Source organism: Hyperolius riggenbachi, chromosome 3, assembly GCF_040937935.1.
Source record: "Hyperolius riggenbachi isolate aHypRig1 chromosome 3, aHypRig1.pri, whole genome shotgun sequence".
Taxonomy (NCBI): Eukaryota; Metazoa; Chordata; class Amphibia; order Anura; family Hyperoliidae; genus Hyperolius; species Hyperolius riggenbachi.
The window spans coordinates 224,974,897-224,994,260 of record NC_090648.1 but is presented as its reverse complement, the minus strand read 5'-3'; the positions used below and the strand labels follow the sequence as shown (position 1 = coordinate 224,994,260).

Sequence of the window (19,364 nt, the reverse complement as noted above, 5' to 3'; positions counted from 1 at the left end):
TTGCCGGTTATCCCGAGCTGAGCTCAGGGTAACCTGCGCAGGAGGATTGCCCAGGCCCCGCTGGGCCGATTTTCACAATTTTTTTTATTGCACGCAGCTAGCACTTTGCTAGCTGCGTGCATAACTCGATCGCCGCCGATTCGCCGCTACCCGCCGCGCCCCCCCCCCCCCGACCCTTTGCGCAGCTTGGCCAATCAGTGCCAGGCAGTGCTGAGGGGTGGATCGGGACTTCCTCTGACGTCCCGACGTCTATGACGTCATCCCGCCCCGTCGCCATGGCGACGGGGGAAGTCATGCAGGAAACCCGTTCTGAACGGGATTTCCTGCTTGCGCAGATCGCCGGAGGCGATCGGAGTGGGTGGGGGGATGCCGCTGCTCTGCGGCTATCATGTAGCTAGCGCTAGGCTAGCTACATGATTTAAAAAAAAAATAAAGTGCTGCGCGGCCCCTTGCCGCAATAATTGGAACAGCAAGGGGGTTAAGGAGTAAAAACCCCAGAACCTGAAGTGGTTAAGGAACACACTGAGGAGGTATAAAGTAATAGATAAAAACAAATGATTCGGTCCCTTTAAATATTTTTATTTTATTATTGTCGTATTTAAAAATGATAAATGAGTAACATCTGTATCAGTTCATACTGCTATGTGAGGTCACAGCCTGCTGTGAAGAGTACTGAGTTCATGTCTACTGTAACACTTGCTTCTCCAGCCCATTAGACCTCATGAACAAAATGCAAAAGTCTTCTATTTTACTATAATGCACTTTTTTGCACTTACATTATGCAAAAAAATGTGATTCTGAAATTATGTTATTGAGATTATCATAGTTTATTATTAAAAAAAAGTTGATAGTGGCTAAGTGCATAGCATGTTCCGACATTCTAAAATAAACTGTAAGGAAATCAGTTTCAAAATCTTTCTATAAATGTATCTAAAAAATCTGTTTTCCTTTGGGCTTCAGAGAAGATACAAATTAGGAAGCATTGTCATTATTACAGTAATGTTCTGTAGCTTTCTTTCCCTAATGAGTTCCAGATGGAATGTGGTTTTGTAGTAGTGGCTGCATGAAAAGTCCAACCGTTCCCGAAACACAAACAATGATAAATATCCAAAGAAAGAGTCTATCCACCACCATGGCAACATACTTCCAGTCTTCAATTATCTGAAGAAAGCAAAGAAATGTATGTTAATATTAACAATCACAGTGCATCGTTTCATAAATATATCATTGCTCATTATAGATTCTATCTTCAGCAGGAAAAACGTGATCCTTTCTATATTTCTCCCATTACTATATATTAATAAGATAGTAATCGGCTTCAGGGTTTTTTTTCCAGCTTAAAGGGATACTGTAGGGGGTCGGGGGAAAATGAGCTGAACTTACCCGGGGCTTCTAATGGTCCCCCGCAGACATCCTGTGCCCGCGCAGCCGCTCACCGATGCTCCGGCCCCGCCTCCGGTTCACTTCTGGAATTTCTGACTTTAAAGTCAGAAAACCACTGTGCCTGCGTTGCTGTGTCCTCGATCCCGCTGATGATGTCATCAAGAGCGCACAGCGCAGGCCCAGTATGGTCTGTGTCTGCGCAGTACACTCCCTGTGACATCAGCGGGAGCAAGGACACGGCAACGCAGGCGCAGTGGTTTTCTGACTTTAAAGTCAGAAATTCCAGAAGTGAACTGGAGGCGGGGCCGGAGCATTGGGGAGTGGCTGCGCCAACACAGGATGTCTGCGGGGGACCATTAGAAGCCCCGGGTAAGTTCAGCTCATTTTCCCCCGACCCCCCTACAGTATCCCTTTAAGGGCTAGTTCACAGTGCTCACTTGCGTTGCTGAATAATTCTGCATGTCAGCTCACTGCCCATACAGTTCTATGGGCCTGATCACAGTGCTGCACTGTAACTGATAGCTTTATTCTAACTTGCTGCATGCAGGCTTTTTATTAAAGTCTATCTCCAGTCTCCATTCCAGTTCACACTCATAACACATTATAACGTGTGCGTTATGCAACTGACCACTGTGAACCTAGCCTAAAGAATGCAACTTTATAGCTATGTATTAACTTAATAACCTATAACCTGTTGTTGGCCATTTTAACTGCATATATAAAATCTAAAGGTCTAGTTTACACAAGCAAATGGTTCTTCTGAGTTTTCTCACAGATGTTTTTAGACTTTATCATTTAAATACCTGCGGAGGATCCAGTGGTTTTCCTCTCCTGAGGTAAGTTGGGAAATTACAATTTTCTAATACACTCCTGGGAATTTTTTGAAAATCTGATCTTTTTTTCATAGTGTGGTGATCTTTTTACAGGAGTTTTCCCCCATTTTGTGGCACTTAGTATGTTGTATGTATGCTACCTCCCCACTTCATTGGTACCCAATGTGCACCAGATATTCCTGGTTTTTTTTCCTCAGTTTTTTTTTTTCTAATACTCAAAATTAGATTTTAATAAATGTAACAAATAAGTATTTACTATTTGTTTAGAGTCCCACCTACTGCTCTGTTTCTATAGTTTTGTAAGAAATACCTTATTCCGTTGCAAGGTGCTAAAGGCAAGATGAGGTCAATATAGGGAAACAAACAGAGTCTAGTCACTACTCCTCACACAAATGTACAAGGACTCTATCCTTGCAGGGATCTGGACACGATCTCTCTGGTGACAGCACAGGGCTGTGGCTGTACAGACACATCACCAGCCTCTTGGTTAGCAACATTTTCTGCTGCTATGCAGGGGGAAGGAGGGCTGACACAACAGTGCACAATGGAGGAGGTGGAATGAGTAGAAGAACAGTGCAGTATAGTATAGTTGGGATTTCTTCCTTTTAATTAGCAAAAAAAACCCTCTTAATCCTTTTCTGGAGTCATCCACTTGACCCACCAAAATACTTTTTATATATAGAAAGGACCATAAAGAGTTTATGCAGAGTCTTTATAGGACAAAATTATCAAAAATACTTTATTGACACAAATTCATAAAAAATCCAGGAATTCTCTCAATAAAAGGGCTCCTTATGCGTATATAAAGTCTTCCAAAACAGGAATATAACAACTTAGTGCATACAGAACAGGCAACGACACGCTCGTTTCGGGGACAAAGCCCTTCGTCAGGCCCAATGCACAAAGCACTATCTATTAATCCTGAGAAGAGTGTATGACAGGAGCATCACGGAATAAAGAGAACATCTGAGGCAACCAGATGTATATAACACGATCCTGAAGGCTGGTAGGAAGTCAGCTGCTAGATCAGGAGCACTCCTGATCTAGCAGCTGACTTCCTACCAGCCTTCAGGATCGTGTTATATACATCTGGTTGCCTCAGATGTTCTCTTTATTCCGTGATGCTCCTGTCATACACTCTTCTCAGGATTAATAGATAGTGCTTTGTGCATTGGGCCTGACAAAGGGCTTTGTGCCCGAAACGAGCGTGTCGTTGCCTTTTCTGTATTGCACTAAGTTGTTATATTCCTGTTTTGGAAGACTTTATATACGCATAAGGAGCCCTTTTATTGAGAGTATTCCTGGATTTTTTATGAATTTGTGTCAATAATGTATTTTTGATAATTTTGTCCTATAAAGACTCTGCATGAACTCTTTATGGTCCTTTCTATATATAAAAAGTAGAAGAACAGTGCACTCGGGCCGATTGTTAGCTGGGGAGCACCAGGGGCTTATGTGTTTATTGCTAGATTCTAGGATGCCACCGCAACAATTGGCTGTCACTGCCCAAAAACCATCTAGCTTATTTATAAAGCATAAGTCGCTGAGTCCGGGACTCTGGGTTCCTGGTTCGAATTCCAGCCAGGGCACTATCTGCAAGGAGTTTGTATGTTCTCCCATTGTCTGTGTGGGTTTCCTCTGGACCCTCCGGTTTCCTCACACATCCCCAAAACATACAGATAAGTTAATTGGCTTCCTCCTAAATTGGCCCTAGACTACAATACATACACGATACATACATAGACATATGACTATGGTAGGGATTAGATTGTGAGCTCCTCTGAGGGACAGTTTAATGACAATAAAGACAAATAGCACGCCTTCTCAAAGTTAACACGCCTTATCAGAGTAGCATAGCGAGCGCTACGAACCCGCAGGGGCTCAGTGCAGGACGAGTGGAGCTCTCGTCATTGCCATAAGTTCGTAGCGCTCGCTATGCTACTCTGATAATTTGCTATAGGCAGCACTGAAGGCACACTGGCTCACCCACTAATCCTGGTGTTTCCTTCCCCTTTGTTTCCTCCCCACTACCCTCTAGATTGTAAGCTCGCAAGGGCAGGGACCTCCTCCTAGTGTTTCTCATACTGCTGTAATTTTAACATATGCATATGTACCAACTACATATCAACTATGTATGTATCTGTATTTATTCTATTCAATGTCATGACTGTACAGTGTCTTGTATTTCTTATGTATATTTGTTCCCCATTATTTGTTTGTACTATGTACAGCGCTACGGAAGATGTTGGCGCTATATAAATAAAAAATAATAATAATAATAAAAATAATAATCTGATAAGGCATGTTAACTTTGATAAGGCGTGTTATCTCTGATAAGGCCTGCTATTTGTCTTAGGGTATCAAGCCCATTATACTCTGTACAGCACTGCGGAAGATGTCGGCGCTATATAAATAATAATTTACTGCAACAGAAAAGTAACAATCTCTTCTGTTTACCAATTGCTAACCAAACATAATAAATACATTAATATACATAAAACACCACTGTATACATTCCAGTTAATAAATTATGCGTGCTAACATTTAAGGAAGGTAACATTTCTAATCTCATTACTGTATTTATATTTCTCAGTTTTGAAGAAGACTGGGAATTATCTAATAAGAATTTTACCAAAGACATTTGCTAAACCATTTAAGGGCTTGCTCACTGTTTAACGGTAATGGCCTCCTTATGCAAAGTAAATAAAAAACTTGGCATCAACTGCTGAAGCAATTTACAATGCCTCACTGGATACAGAATATATGTGTGCATATAGGCAAAAACATAGGCCAATAAAATGAATGTCAGTGCCTCACAGGGAGTAATAACAGTAGCATCTGCTTGACAGAGCAGGTGAAGGAATTTTATGTTTCCATGTGAGTCAGTTTACATGTATGCATTTTCACTTAAGGTTTTTGACAATGCAAAACTGTAAGCATTTTTTTGTGCGTTGTGGACCCAATACATACTAACGCTCATTAAAATGCAGAACAACTGAATGAGAAAATGCAGAACAGCTGATTAGTTAAAATGTCAGTGTAAACCTGGCCTAAAGCCTCATACACAGATATGAGGCATGTCACCCATCAAGAATAGGTACCCAATCCTTCGGATGACATGGCTGGGCTGAGGCTGATAGAGGCATTGTTAGCCTGCAGGCTAGCAACATGTTTTGTTCCCATGTTGGGAGGTGGAGCGGCGCAGATGTGACTAAATGGGGTAAGTGGGTGGTGGGAGGTGGAGCGGCGCAGATGTGACTAAATGGGGTAAGTGGGTGGATCACTGGCTGAGCAGCCAACATGCTGTATTCTCAGCCGAGTCAGTCATTATTGAATACCTCAGCTGAGTTTCTCCTAGCATGTGTACAGGGCTTTCCTAAGCTGGTTTGCTCAGTAAATCAAGTAAAGGTAACTATAGCAGTGTACAGTTGATTGACTATATGGATTTGAAGGTGTGTGTGCAATAGCTGGGGCACTGTCTTTTCAATCTCTTGGATTCAGCATTGCCCATCTAAGAAGGGAGTATGCATCACAAATCCTCATACTCAAAATATGCTGGGTGTAGTTATAGTTTACAGTGCAGCCTTAGGGGTTGATGTACACACACTGGATTCTGGACAGAGGGGGTTGCTATCGGCCACCTTGGCTGAGTTTTATTTTATGTATGTACAGGGCTTTAGGTAAGGCACGCTCATTGAAATGCACAAGCTGAAATGTACAGTGTTTTAAGGCACTTTAATAATACATCACAGGAGCTTATAGCCACGCCACAGATGTCCTGGCACCCTACACTTCGTGCTCCATGAACCTGCAAACCCCGGTCGAACCTCACCGCAAGTGTTCTGGCTGTCCCAACTGTCAGTCTTCTCCCTTACTTTCCTTGTCCCTTGCCCGTCATAGGTAGCTGCAGGTGCTCCTTACTATTAGGTAGCCAGAAGTACCCTCAGTATTAAGAAGCTAGAGGTGCCCCCATGTATTACGTAGCTAGAGGTGTCCCCAATTGACGGAAGATCTGGTCAGTGGAATGCCGATAGCTGGGTGAGTAACCTCTCATTTATACTCAGCTCAGGACTCTGCATAGGTAAGGTAGGAGGGAGGCACTTGAGGAGGGGGGTGAGCTGCCTTTCTATCAACAGGCACCTGTAGGCACATGCCTACAGTGCCTTATGGTAAATCCGGCCCTGGGCATAACAAAGCATATACACAAAACAAAACTGAAAAAAAGCTTAATTTCTGAAACCAGTGGTCTTACACTTTGGTCGTCATCATCACTTTTCATGTGGTCCGCTATAAAGCTTACACCCTCCATAGCTTCTTGAACTTGTGGAGAGAACTTTTTGGAGTGTCTATATCGGACGTCTTGGTTCCTAGTATGTTCTGGCTGGTCGTTAAGTCTCTGATCGCATGTTTTTGCACTTGCAGCATTTACAAAATAGCTAGAGTTCCTACACGAGTCCAGCTGCATGTTCCTCCGGCAACTTCGTGTTTTCTGACTGGATGGGTTTTGTTCTGGTCGCCTCATAAAAAGGAAAATGGGGAGTTTTTCCAAGAAACAGTTTTTTACCCAAGGTGGCATTGAGTGTGTACTAGGGGATCTGTGGTGGACATTAAGGACACACACACTAGTGACAATAGAAAATGTCACCAGCACCATAGTGAACATCAGGTACTTCCCAATAAGTGGCACATCAAGAGAAGTTGGTGGGACAATCTTGGAGATTAAAAGCAGAAATACAGTCAAGGCTAATAAAACCGATATACACAAGGTCATCTTCTGTCCACAGTCAGACGGAAGGTAAAATACCAGGATGGCCAGTGAAGTAATAAGAATGCAAGGTATGATCAAATTAATTGTATAGAAAAGAGGCTTTCTTTTGATGATGAAGTCATACGTTATATCAACATATTTTGGGTCAAGTGGATTGACAGTTTTCCTTGCTGGCAGCTGTATGATATCCCATTCACCACTATGTGTGAAATCATCCATACTGGCTGAATCATCTCTGAAATCCAGGTCAATTTCTGTGTAATCATAAGTCCAGGAACGAAACTTCAGCGTGCAGTTCTGTTGGTCAAAGGGAAAATGCTTGACTTCTATCTTACATGCACTCTTGTAAATGGCTGGAGGGAGCCAGGCGATGCTGCCGTTGTTCTGTACAATTGCGTTGGTGAACAGGGAGACCTCATACGTTCCGTCAGCACTGGTAAAACAAACAGCACTTTTCAGAGAAAAAGGACACAAAACACGGCATATACAATTTCAAGGCGAACTAGAGCACAAATTCAAATCAACAGAATATGGACAGAAATGCTGCAAATATGATAAAAGACTGCAGTCACTGTCATTAGTTTAAAAGGGTCATTTGGAGTATAGGAGGCCATAATGAGGCACTATATAGCAAGAGATATAGGCGTTGATTCACTATATCAAATAGCATTCCTTATCAGAGTTATCACACCCTATCAGTGTTAACACACCTTATCAGAGTTAATATGCCTTATCAGAGTAGCATGGGGTGCGCTACGAACGTATGCCTGATAACTGGCAATGACAAGAGCTCCACTCGTCCTGCCCTGAGCACCTGCATGTCCAATCACTTTAAAGGACATTATCCCCACACTTTGATTAGTCCAATAGGCTGCCTGTCAAGTTTCCTGTCAAGTGACAGGCAGCCTATTGGGCCAATCAAAGTGCGGGGATCATTTCCTTTAAAGTGATTGGACCTGCAGGGGCTCATGGCAGGATAAGTGGAGCTCTCGTCATTGCCAATTAGCGGGCATAAGTTTGTAGCGCTCGCTATGCTACTCTGATAAGGCATGTTAACTCTGATAAGGCAACTTAACTCTGATAAGGCATGCCATTTGTCTTAGTGAATCAAGCCCATAATGTGTAACCTTTCTATATCCAACAATCAGTGCTCCATTTGTGAGGTGCTATGTGTTCTGCTCTATAGTCTACATGAGAATCATCATTCAGTATTTACAAGCCGAAGCCAAATCACTAAACAAAATGTGTCAAGCCCCCTATGTTGGGTAAAAGATTTACATTTGTCCCTTAATCTGTTACTCTATTATCATATAAGCAGTGATGAGCAAAATGTTTTCATAACCTACAAATCTTACAACGGAAGGGAATTAAATTCAGGCTATATATCTAGCTGTGACGTAAAGCCCTAGCTCAGCCTTCCATTTTTTAATGCTAGTGTATTTGTATTAATTAGCATTGCACATCTTTATATTATGCAGTAATTTGGGATCACAGTGCAATTTTACTGGACAGAAAGCTTTCCGGACTCCTTCCCCATCCCATCATCATCCACATCAGGCAGACAGGGAAAAGCTGGGACACAATCCAGTATTTCACTTGACCTAGCCCATCTCCTCACTGTGCTAGTTAGAGCATAACTATGTGTGGCTTGCACTGTCACTCTGTAGGGTCTCATAATGATAAGAGTCTGCTTTGGCTGCAGTGCTGACCACAAAGAGTTCATCTCTTAGCCACTGAGGCCTAGTGCACACCAGAGCGGTTCGGCAGCGTTTTGCGATCCGCTTGCGGCTGCGGATACGCTTGGGTAATGTATTTCAATGGGCTGGTGCACACCAGAGCGGGAGGCGTTTTGCAGAAACGCATACTCCCGGGCTGCTGCAGATTTTAGATTGCGGAGGCGTTTTTGCCTCTTTGTAAAGTATATGAAAAACGCAAACCGCTCTGAAAAACGCTAGATTAGAGCGGTTTGCCAGGCGTTTTTGTTACAGAAGCTGTTCAGTAACAGCTTTACTGTAACAATATATGTAATCTGCTGTACCAAAAACCGCAGCACAAAACCGCAAAACGCTAGCAAAACGCTTCAAAATAAGAAGAAAAAACGCAGCTAAAAACACTAGCATTTTGCGGATCTGCTTGCGGTTTTTGGTGTGCACCAGGCCAGAGTGAGGAGCCTCTCTATGAGAGCTAGGAAACAGGCTCTCTGCTGCCAGCTTCAAGATTGCTGGAATGATTTTTGGGTCAAAAAGTGGCATAGTGAATGAGGGCTTTAACTAACTAGTTACATGCTAATTATTCACAAGTTACTGGTTTATATAAGCTTTATTTCTTTGTTTAACTGTCTTAGAGTAATTTGCATATTTGCATGTTAGGAGAATGGTTTGCTATTTTTAATCACGCTATAAAAGAAAGCATGATGGGGAGATATTTCAATACCATAAAAATAATATAAGCAAAAGGCAGATATTACCAATGAGAGGCAAATAATAAACACAGATCTGAATAACTACTGACAGATATCAATGACATGCAGATATTACTGGTGATAGATATCATCAAGGGACAGATTTAACTAAAAAGTGTATTCTCCAGAGATTGCACCAAAAAGAGGTACCCTTATAATACCCATGTCCCACAAATAGCATAATTAGGTAGCATGCCCACCAAATAACTCAGTTAACATCTCCCAATTAGCATAAATAGGCAGGAATACCCTCTAAGTAACATAAGTAAGTAGATGCAAAAATAGCATCATTAGGCAGCTATTTCACACAGTCAAAGTAACAAGGCAAATATATATTATATATATAGCAAACGTATTCGGCCCCCTTGATGTTTTTTGATGTTTTCCACATTTTGTCATATTACTGCCACAAACATGAATCAATTTTATTGGAATTCCATATGAAAGACCAACACAAAGTGGTGTACACATGAGAAGTGGAAAGAAAATCATACATGATTCCAAACATTTTTTACAAATAAATAACTGCAAAGTGGTGTGTGCATAATTATTCGGCCCCCTTTGATCTGAGTGCAGTCAGTTGCCTATAGATATTGCCTGATGAGTGCTAATGACTAAATAGAGTGCACCTGTGTGTAATCTCATGTCAGTACAAATACAGCTGCTCTGTGAAGGCCTCAGAGGTTGTCTAAGAGAATATTGGGAGCAACAACACCATGAAGTTCAAAGAACACACCAGACAGGTCAGGGATCAAGTTATTGAGAAATTTAAAGCAGGCTTAGGCTACAAAAAGATTTCCAAAGCCATGAACATCCCACGGAGCACTGTTCAAGCGATCATTCAAAAATGGAAGGAGTATGGCACAACTATAAACCTACCAAGACAAGGCCATCCACCTAAACTCATAGGCCGAACAAGGAGAGCGCTGATCAGAAATGCAGTCAAGAGGTCCATGATGACTCTGGACAAGCTGCAGAGATCTACAGCTCAGGTGGGAGACTCTGTCCATAGGACAACTCTTAGTCATGCACTGTACAAAGTTGGCCTTTATGGGAGAGTGGCAAGAAGAGAGGCATGGTTAACAGAAAGCATAAGAAATCCCGTTTGCAGTTTGCCACAAGCCATGTGGTGGACACAGCGACCATGTGGAAGAAAGTGCTCTGGTCAGATGAGACCAAAATTGAACTTTTTGGCCAAAATGCAAAACGCTATGTGTGGCGGAAAACTAACACTGCACATCACTCTGAACACACCATCCCCACTGTCAAATATGGTGGTGGCAGCATCATGCTCTGGGGGTGCTTCTCTTCAGCAGGGACAGGGAAGCTGGTCAGAGTTGATGGGAAGATGGATGGAGCCAAATACAGGGCAAAGTTGGAAGAAAACCTCTTGGAGACTGCAAAAGACTTGAGACTGGGGCGGAGGTTCACCTTCCAGCAGGACAATGACCCTAAACATAAAGCCAGGGCAACAATGGAATGGTTTAAAACAAAACATATCCATGTGCTAGAATGGCCCAGTCAAAGTCCAGATCTAAATCCAATCGAGAATCTGTGGCAAGATCTGAAAACTGCTGTTCACAAACGCTGTCCATCTAATCTGACTGAGCTGGAGCTGTTTTACAAAGAAGAATGGGCAAGGATTTCAGTCTCTAGATGTGCAAAGCTGGTAGAGACATACCCTAAAAGACTGGCAGCTGTAATTGCAGCAAAAGGTGGTTCTACAAAGTATTGACCCAGGGGGGCGAATAATTACGCACACCCCACTTTGCAGTTATTTATTTGTAAAAAATGTTTGGAATCATGTATGATTTTCGATCCACTTCTCAGGTGTGCACCACTTTGTATTGGTCTTTCACATGGAATTCCAATAAAATTGATGCATGTTTGTAGCAGTAATGTGACAAAATGTGGAAAACTTCAAGGGGGCCGAATACTTTTGCAACCCACTGTATATATATATTTATTAGTAAAGACAGTTATTGGGAAGAGATCATCTGGAAAACTATAAGCATACAACCAAAAGGAATTGAGGCTGGGTTGTGTCAGGTGGTAGGGCATTGTGGGGCTTTTGCATCTACATGATTATAAGTCAATCTTTGTTCCAATGCAGATCAGGTGGTAAAGTCATGTTGTGGCCCATACCAGGAAGAGCAGGAGGGGAATACAAAGTGATAGATCACTACAGTGTCATTTTTCAAAAGCAGGCAGGTAAGGTACAGTAAAGAAGTCAAATTACTAACTGAACCTCAGAGTGAGACTACCATAATTCGCATTAGTTGTAGCATGGCCTTCTATGAGCTCTGATATGAAACCTATAGATCATCTACTATCTAAAGAGTAAGTTGGAGAAATTCCCTAACACATCTCTGAATGCAGGGCACGATTGCTGTACTGCAAAGTTGCATTGTTCCAAGCATTTTATTATATCTTTGAAATTCGTCACAAATGCATTACAAATGGTGATTTTACAGAGTCCATTTCAACTACCTTGATATCTACCCTTTCTGTAAATTGTATTTAAGAGTACATTCTATTAAAGTTGGAGTGTGGTTAATAGTGGTGGTCTATAGTGTAGTGTGAGAGTTGCAAACTGAATTCTGTTCAAATTTGTTAGCCTAATAATTTATTACGCAATGAGCTAACATTTGTTTATGTAATATTTAAACAAGTATTCTGAATGCTAATTATAATGTTACTTTCAGGCAGAAAAAAAGGTCAAAAATATATCAATTACTTATTATAGAGCACAATGTCAGGAAGCCAAATCTGTTTTGATGGAATCCGAAGTTTCCTTATACCATCATATTCTGCTGGGTCCCAGGTCAGTCGATAGTCCGCCCATTCCTACAAACGAGACAAATATCACTGATAAAGTCTAGTATATCACATGGTCCATGTCGTAGTCTGCATCATCATATGTCATATCCATTCATATCCATATCCAATGTGATATACCATATATGTTACATATGATAATACTTAAATCAAAATTGACGGTGGCCTAGCAAACACTGACTTAACTTGAGGCTATGTTCACAGTGAGGCGTGGCATATCCAGCAAAAGCAGGATTGCAACATGATGGAAAAGTTCCCTTGCACATTATATGTGTGGTGTGATGCATACAGTGAAGTATATAGTACATACTCTACAAAGTATGCTTCACTACAATGGCTAATATGGTACTGCAATGCATGCACCGTGGTATGCTCACATGACGTGGTGCATGCTAACAGGCCGATGTGAAAAAACAATTATAATATAATTGCATCATGTTAGCAATGTGATTATATTGTCCGACCCAAGGCACTGCACTGCACCATTGTGAATGTAGCCTTACAGTTCATTAATTCCCATATTAAAATCAGATGCTAACAGAAATTCTGGTTTCATAATATGAATAGCCTAGATCATTGGCGTCGCTAGGGCATTTGATCTGGGGCACCGGCCTGGAACCTGTTGCCATGGTGCCCCGGATCGATTTAGTGGCAGGAGGGGGCACTGGGTGGAGCGGGCAGTTACAAACTCACCTCCGATTGCCGCAGACACAGCCTCCAACTCCTTCCGACTTCCTCCTCCGGTGTCTGTCGCCTTGGTTACAGCGCCCCCTGTGATGACGCACAAGGGGCACAGTAACCAAGGCGAGGGACGCCGGAGGAGGAAGTCGGAAAGAGCTGGAGGCTGTGTCTGCGGCAAATACTGGGGGAAGCTGCCTATCTAATCTATACTAGGGGAAGCTGCCCATCTAATCTATACTGGGGGAAGCTGCCTATCTAATCTATACTGGGGGAAGCTGCCTATCTAAGCTATACTGGGGGAAGCGGCCTATCTAAGCTATACTGGGGGAAGCTGCCTATCTAAGCTATACTGGGGGAAGCTGCCTATCTAATCTATACTAGGGGAAGCTGCCTATCTAATCTATAGTGGGAGAAGCTACCTATCTAATCTATACAGGGGGAAGCTATCTATCTAACCTATAGTGGGGGAACCTACCTATCTAACCTACGCTGGGGGCAGCTTTCTATCTAACCTACGCAGGGGGAAGCTACCTATCTAATCTACACTGGGGGAAGCTACCTATCTAACCTACGCTGGGGGAAGCTACCCATCTAACCTACGCTGTGGGAAGCTACCTATCTAACCTATACCAGCCAGCCTAAGACAAGACAGAAGCCAGGTGAGGGGCTTATACCGTATATGTGAAATGCTGCATATTGAATATGTTTAAGTTACGCCACTGCTATGTTCATGCACATTTGGCCCCACCTTTGACCACGCCCACTTTACACGGCATAACCACGCCCATTTTTCACAGCGGTACGCGCACACTCATTCCCTCTTGTTGCCCAGGGGTGCCCTGGATCTCACAGGAACCTAGAAATGCCCCTGGCCTAGATTTCTGTGAACACTTGTCATGAGCTAGAGTAGAATCAGCCCTCTCCCAGCATATCACATCGAGGACAACACAGAAAGCACAGACTTGCATTGGTTGTTTATGGGATGAGATTTTTGTAACCATTTTTTAATTATGCTATGAACACTGAAACTTTAAAATCAAACAAATTCAAACCCTGTAAATAAGGAAGAGCCATCTACACTATTATTACAACTGAAACAAGAAATGCACAAATTTCAAGTAGTTCTAAAACAGTTCCTCATCACATGTAAAAGTTCCTATACAGAATCCTTCCTCCTCTCCGTTGTGCCCCAGTCCACAAAACATAATGGCCTCAATTCTGGTAGCTATGTGAGGTAAATATTTTTTGTAGGTAAAATACCTCATGCAGTATTTACCCTTTTTTTTAGCAATTCTGAAACATTTTTCAGCATTTCCGAATATGTGGTAAAACATGCGGTAAAATGTGCGGTAAATGAATAAAGTGCGGCAAAATGTGCAGTATTTCAGTGGTAAGCATTCAGTAAATAAATAATAGTAGTCTTTAATTGTCTTCCATAAGTTAGGATAGTTTTTGGAAGATGTTTTTTTTTTTTTTTTTTGGGAGGAGGGGAAGGAGTATTTCATTATGTAGCAAACTATGAAACGTATATTTATAGGCATCCCCTGTAAAAAAAAATAAAAATATTTCTACTATTCTTTTCTATTACACAGCCTGAATAGGAACTCCACTAAAACAGCAATGGGAACTCCACTAAAAACTGTAAAATGCATACAGATTAACTTTACCTCCAGGTACAGGCAGGTCATAAACTGATGGGTAAATTATGTGCTAACATGCCTCCAAGAGAATAGCTATTTTCAGTAAAATGAATGCAAATTACCTCACGAATTACCTCATAATTTACTGCATGAGGTAAACATGACTAAAACCCACCACAATTGCTAAATATCATTACCTCATGAGATAAATTACCGTACATGAGGCAATTTGTTTGAAAACCCTACCAGAATTGAGACTGTGTTTCTCCAGTCTTCTAACCCCACCTGCCCCACCCTCCCACACACAGACAGACACACACACATACATGAACACACCAGCTACCTCAACCCCCCCCCCCCCACTCAAAGACATACACACACATACATGCACACACTAGACACTCCAACCACCAACCCTCATGCACAGACAGAAACACATGTACATTTATACACCAGCCCCCCCCCCCCTCAAGAAAATGCACAGACACAAATATATAGACACCTGCCCCCCCCCCACCCCCCCACCTCCACTGCTGGCACTGCCTCCAAGTCATATGCTGTGTTGTTAAGGCTTTACATTCTACATCACAAAGATACCGGTACATTAAAGGATAAATCTATGTAAAACAGCACACCTGTAATTCTAATGTTATATTGAATCAATTTACAGCAGAAGGTGTCCCTGTCTGTTCAAGCAGATACCAATAGAGGTAAACAAAATAACTAATTTAGCAAATCCAGAAAAATAGGTCACTGAATTAAAAATGTAAATGTTAACATTAGCTAAAAATAAATATTAATTTATATTAAAAAATGCACTGAACTTGCCTGATTAAGCCATACATTTGTTGTCATGATTTGCTCTCGTTCATTCTACAATAAAAAAGGGAAAACAATATAATTAGCATTCATTTTAGTACTATCTGACACTATTATGGTAATTACACGGTGCTCACAGTATTGGAAGATCCAGTAATGTACAATAGTTATTAGTGTTAATGTGCTAAACAGTGGGCTGAAGAACATTTTGCATATCTAAAATGACCATAAAGTAATCACTGGGAAAAAGCTGGTCACAGGATCAATTTTCATCGATTTAATGTATCTGACTGGATGAAAAATCTAGGCAGCAGATCGATGGCCCATAAAGTTGCATTGGATCTAATGGTCCAATAATGCATTTTTCAATAGATTTCAGAATGAAATCTATTGGAAATCTGTTCCTAGTGTGTGGCACACATCAGATAGATTCCTGTCAGATTCAACTGGACAGGCATCTGACAGAAATCAATCTGATGGTCGAATCTGCAGCAAATCTGTAAGTGTATGGCCACCTTTACCTGAACAACATTACAGATTGAATGACATCAAAATGGTTGCACCCAGAAATACTGCCCCATAACTGTTGTACCACTTTTGACAATATAATGGCTACCAACCTTTAAGATTTAAAATCCCAATAAATTGGGACATACAACCATCATCTCCATCACCACTCCAGGCATACGATAGCTGGAATGCCTTTTGCCCAATATTTAACCATTTGTATAGTCCTTGGGCCATATGCAATTCACCTTTTCTCCCGAGGTTTCTCCTAATACATAATTATTTATCTTTGATTTAAAATAACTTTTTAGCACTCTGCAATGGAGAAAGTACCGAAAAGTAAGTAAAAAAGTACTAACAAAATTATTTTGAGTACTTGTTTGCTTATTGGTGGTTTATTTACAAGTTGTGAAAATATCACCTAGGAGAAAGCTTAGGTGTAAATTAGTAAAAAAAAGTGGATTGCATTATGGCCCCTTGTAAGAGAAATAGCTAGCTAAAAAATATCAGCGTTATTTAGCTTCTAAACAACATGTAGCCAGAGACAGAGAACACATCTTGTGGTCAAATGCAATAATGACTGTAATGGACACAAAATCAAATAGACCTCATAATTGCATTTCAAAGCACGTCATTATTTTTATGAAGTGCACATTTCCAGACTACCATGTAAATCTCTGCATTATACTAACAGTGTGCTCTCCGCTCTCTTGCTATTACCGGCAGTGGGAACAGTGGTTAATATTGCAGCAGCTACATTATAACGCTTTTTGCAAATAATAGGGACAAAAGATTGTAATATGTATTTGTAAGAATTTAAATGAAGGGGTGTGCTGCGATAAATCAATCCGATATGGCCTTCTTATGGCTCTTTTCCAGTAGGAAATGTGATCGCAATCGCGTTTCAATTTCCACCATGCGATTGCGATTGAGCTACTATACACAGTATAGTAAAGCTCAATCGCATCCAAAATGCGGTAGGACGACGATTGCGTTTTGACCAAAATCGCATCGCAATCGGATCGCAGTAATAGAAATTGCTGCTGCAGTTTCCATTAGTTTAATGTACCTTGTGATTTGCGATCAGAATCAAATCGCAAATCGCAGGGTAGTGGAAAAAGGCCCTATTTGTCCTTCTGATGTGTGTGGATATTATGTATGTCATATTCCAAACTCATATTGTGTCATTGGTAACCTAATTTGTACAGCTTTTCAGCACACCAATCCCTGTTTGTGTGAAAAAAGTAATTTACAGAAGAATTACTGAGGATGTCTAGTTTTACATTACAGATATAAGATATACAGTCTCAGCAGAAATTAGTAAAGCGCCAAACCTGAAGTGAAAATATAACTGTAACAGAATTAATTGCATGTGTTTAACTAATGGAAAACATAGAACAGTCTCATATTTTATTTTCAGTTCAGGCTTCATTTTTAAAGTGAACCTGAACTAAGAAAAAATATTTAAAATAAACACATGATGTCCCTGCAAATGAATATTACATACTGTACTTACCTCGCTGTCAATTCCTCTTTGAAGCTTACTATTTCTTCTAACAATGATACCTTCCAGTTCTGACAAATCTTGTCAGACTTTTCTCTCAGGAAGCTGAAAGCCTCACTATATCAGTTGCTGTCAGTTATAACAGAAAGGACAACTGATGTGCAAGGTAATGTCAATGTTTCCCTATGGCTCAAGCAATATTACTGGTTAATGGGCTCCTGACCCGGAAGCTAATATGGGGTCATCGCCAAAAAGAGGACCGAGAATAACATTGATCACAGTGGTTAAACAGGATGTGGGAGAGAAGAAAGAGATTGGTGAGCAGACTAGGGGGAGTAAGTATGACGTGTGTATGTTTATTCTGACTTTCATTTTTAAGCTCCGGTTTGCTTTAAGATTGTATTCTAAACAGCAGCCCTGACAAATCTGCTTTGTTGAGCAGCAAAACAACCAGTAGTAATGACTCTTTAAACGTTTTAGTTTTACATAGAGAGTTGGTGAATCCTGTAAATAAGCCTAGTTTCAGCTGTCCTGCCTCTGTGATTATTGATGCCTCCATGACTATTGAGCACAACAGAGGGTTAGTGTGAGAAATAGGTTAGTGAATAGTGAGGCTGAAAGTTGGATATCAGTAACATAACTGATATTCTATTGTCAATCATTTTACATTTTCTCCGGCACCATAATTACTAGAGCGCATTTAAAGTGGACCTGAACTCTTGCACAGGACAGAAAGAAAACAGAGAGAAACATACTGTATGTATTTAGAGCGTTTAGCCTGTCTAATGCCCCCTCATCTGTGACTAATCACCACTGTGATTTGATCTCTCAGCTGTGTCAGCTGGCTGTCTTGGCAGAGCAGCTAATTTGTAAACAAAGGATGTTAACCCTATGTCTGTCATGAAAGCAGGAAGTAGATACGATTTGTATCAGCTGTAGCAAAGAAATTTTTTACTTTAAAGGTTATTATGCTGTTGCTTATTTTTTTAGAGCAGAGAGGAAGTTCTGAGTTCAGGTCCAAGTTACATTGATCCCTCCAGACAAATCACTATCTAGACACTTTCTATTTCTGGCCAGAACTATCAGGAATAAATGCTTCAGCTAGCAAATATTCAGGTACACATATTTAGTCTATAATGATAATGATAACACAACTGAAATGATAAGGTAATTTTAAACATTAATGGCATGAGTACAAAATATGTTAATAACAAACTTTGAATGGTATTCACAAACTTTGTGGTTTGATGATGTTTCAGTCACAACGTAAACATGTTTTTGTTTTTTTTAGATTGATATACATTTACGTTGTGACCAGGGCCGGATTTACCATAAGAAAAAGATCGCGCAAACTGGCAGGGAATGATCGCGCATGCGTTCCCTGCCAAACTGCAGCTCCAGGACTTGACGCCAATTGGCGTTAGGCGGTCATGGGGCTGCTGCGGTCACGTCTATCGGCGTGACATGGTCGTTAGGTAGTTAAAGGAAACCTAAACTGAGAGGGAAATGAATATTTCCTTCTAAACAATACCAGTTGCCTGGCAGTCCTGCTAATCTCTTTTGCTGCAGTAGTGGCTGAATCACACATCTGAAACAAGCATGCAGCTAATCCAGTTTGACTTCAGTCAGAGCACCTGATCTGCATGCTTGTTCAGGGGCTGTGGCTGAAAGTATTAGAGACACAGGATCAGCAGGAGAGTCAGGCAACTGGTATTGTTTTAAGAGGAAAAATCTGTATCCTTCTCAGTTTAGGTTCCCTTTAAGAATTTGTATGCCATTACCAAATGATTCCTGTCACTTCCACAGCAATGAATGTAACAGTCAATGATAATAGACAGAGAACAGCAGAACACAAACCATGATGGTAAACAGATACAGTCTGTAACAGAGAGGAGCTTTTACTAGAAGCCAGCCTAACCAGGTTAACCCA

The 19,364-nt window shown here is 41.1% G+C and overlaps 1 protein-coding gene across 3 annotated transcripts in view; it reads right to left on the bottom strand.

The window, feature by feature from the left end:
• Positions 1–567: 567 nt before the first annotated feature.
• The window catches only part of CHRNB4 (cholinergic receptor nicotinic beta 4 subunit), a 71,434-nt gene continuing 52,637 nt past the window's right edge, over positions 568–19,364 (bottom strand). For all 3 annotated transcript variants that reach the window (XM_068272609.1, XM_068272610.1, XM_068272611.1), the window contains 4 exons: positions 15,433–15,477; positions 12,183–12,292; positions 6,469–7,417; positions 568–1,161 (listed from right to left, as the gene is read on the bottom strand). In XM_068272609.1, the coding sequence (XP_068128710.1) occupies positions 1,021–1,161; positions 6,469–7,417; positions 12,183–12,292; positions 15,433–15,477 (1,245 nt within the window). In that variant the 3' untranslated portion in view covers positions 568–1,020. The remainder of the gene's footprint in view (positions 1,162–6,468; positions 7,418–12,182; positions 12,293–15,432; positions 15,478–19,364) is intronic.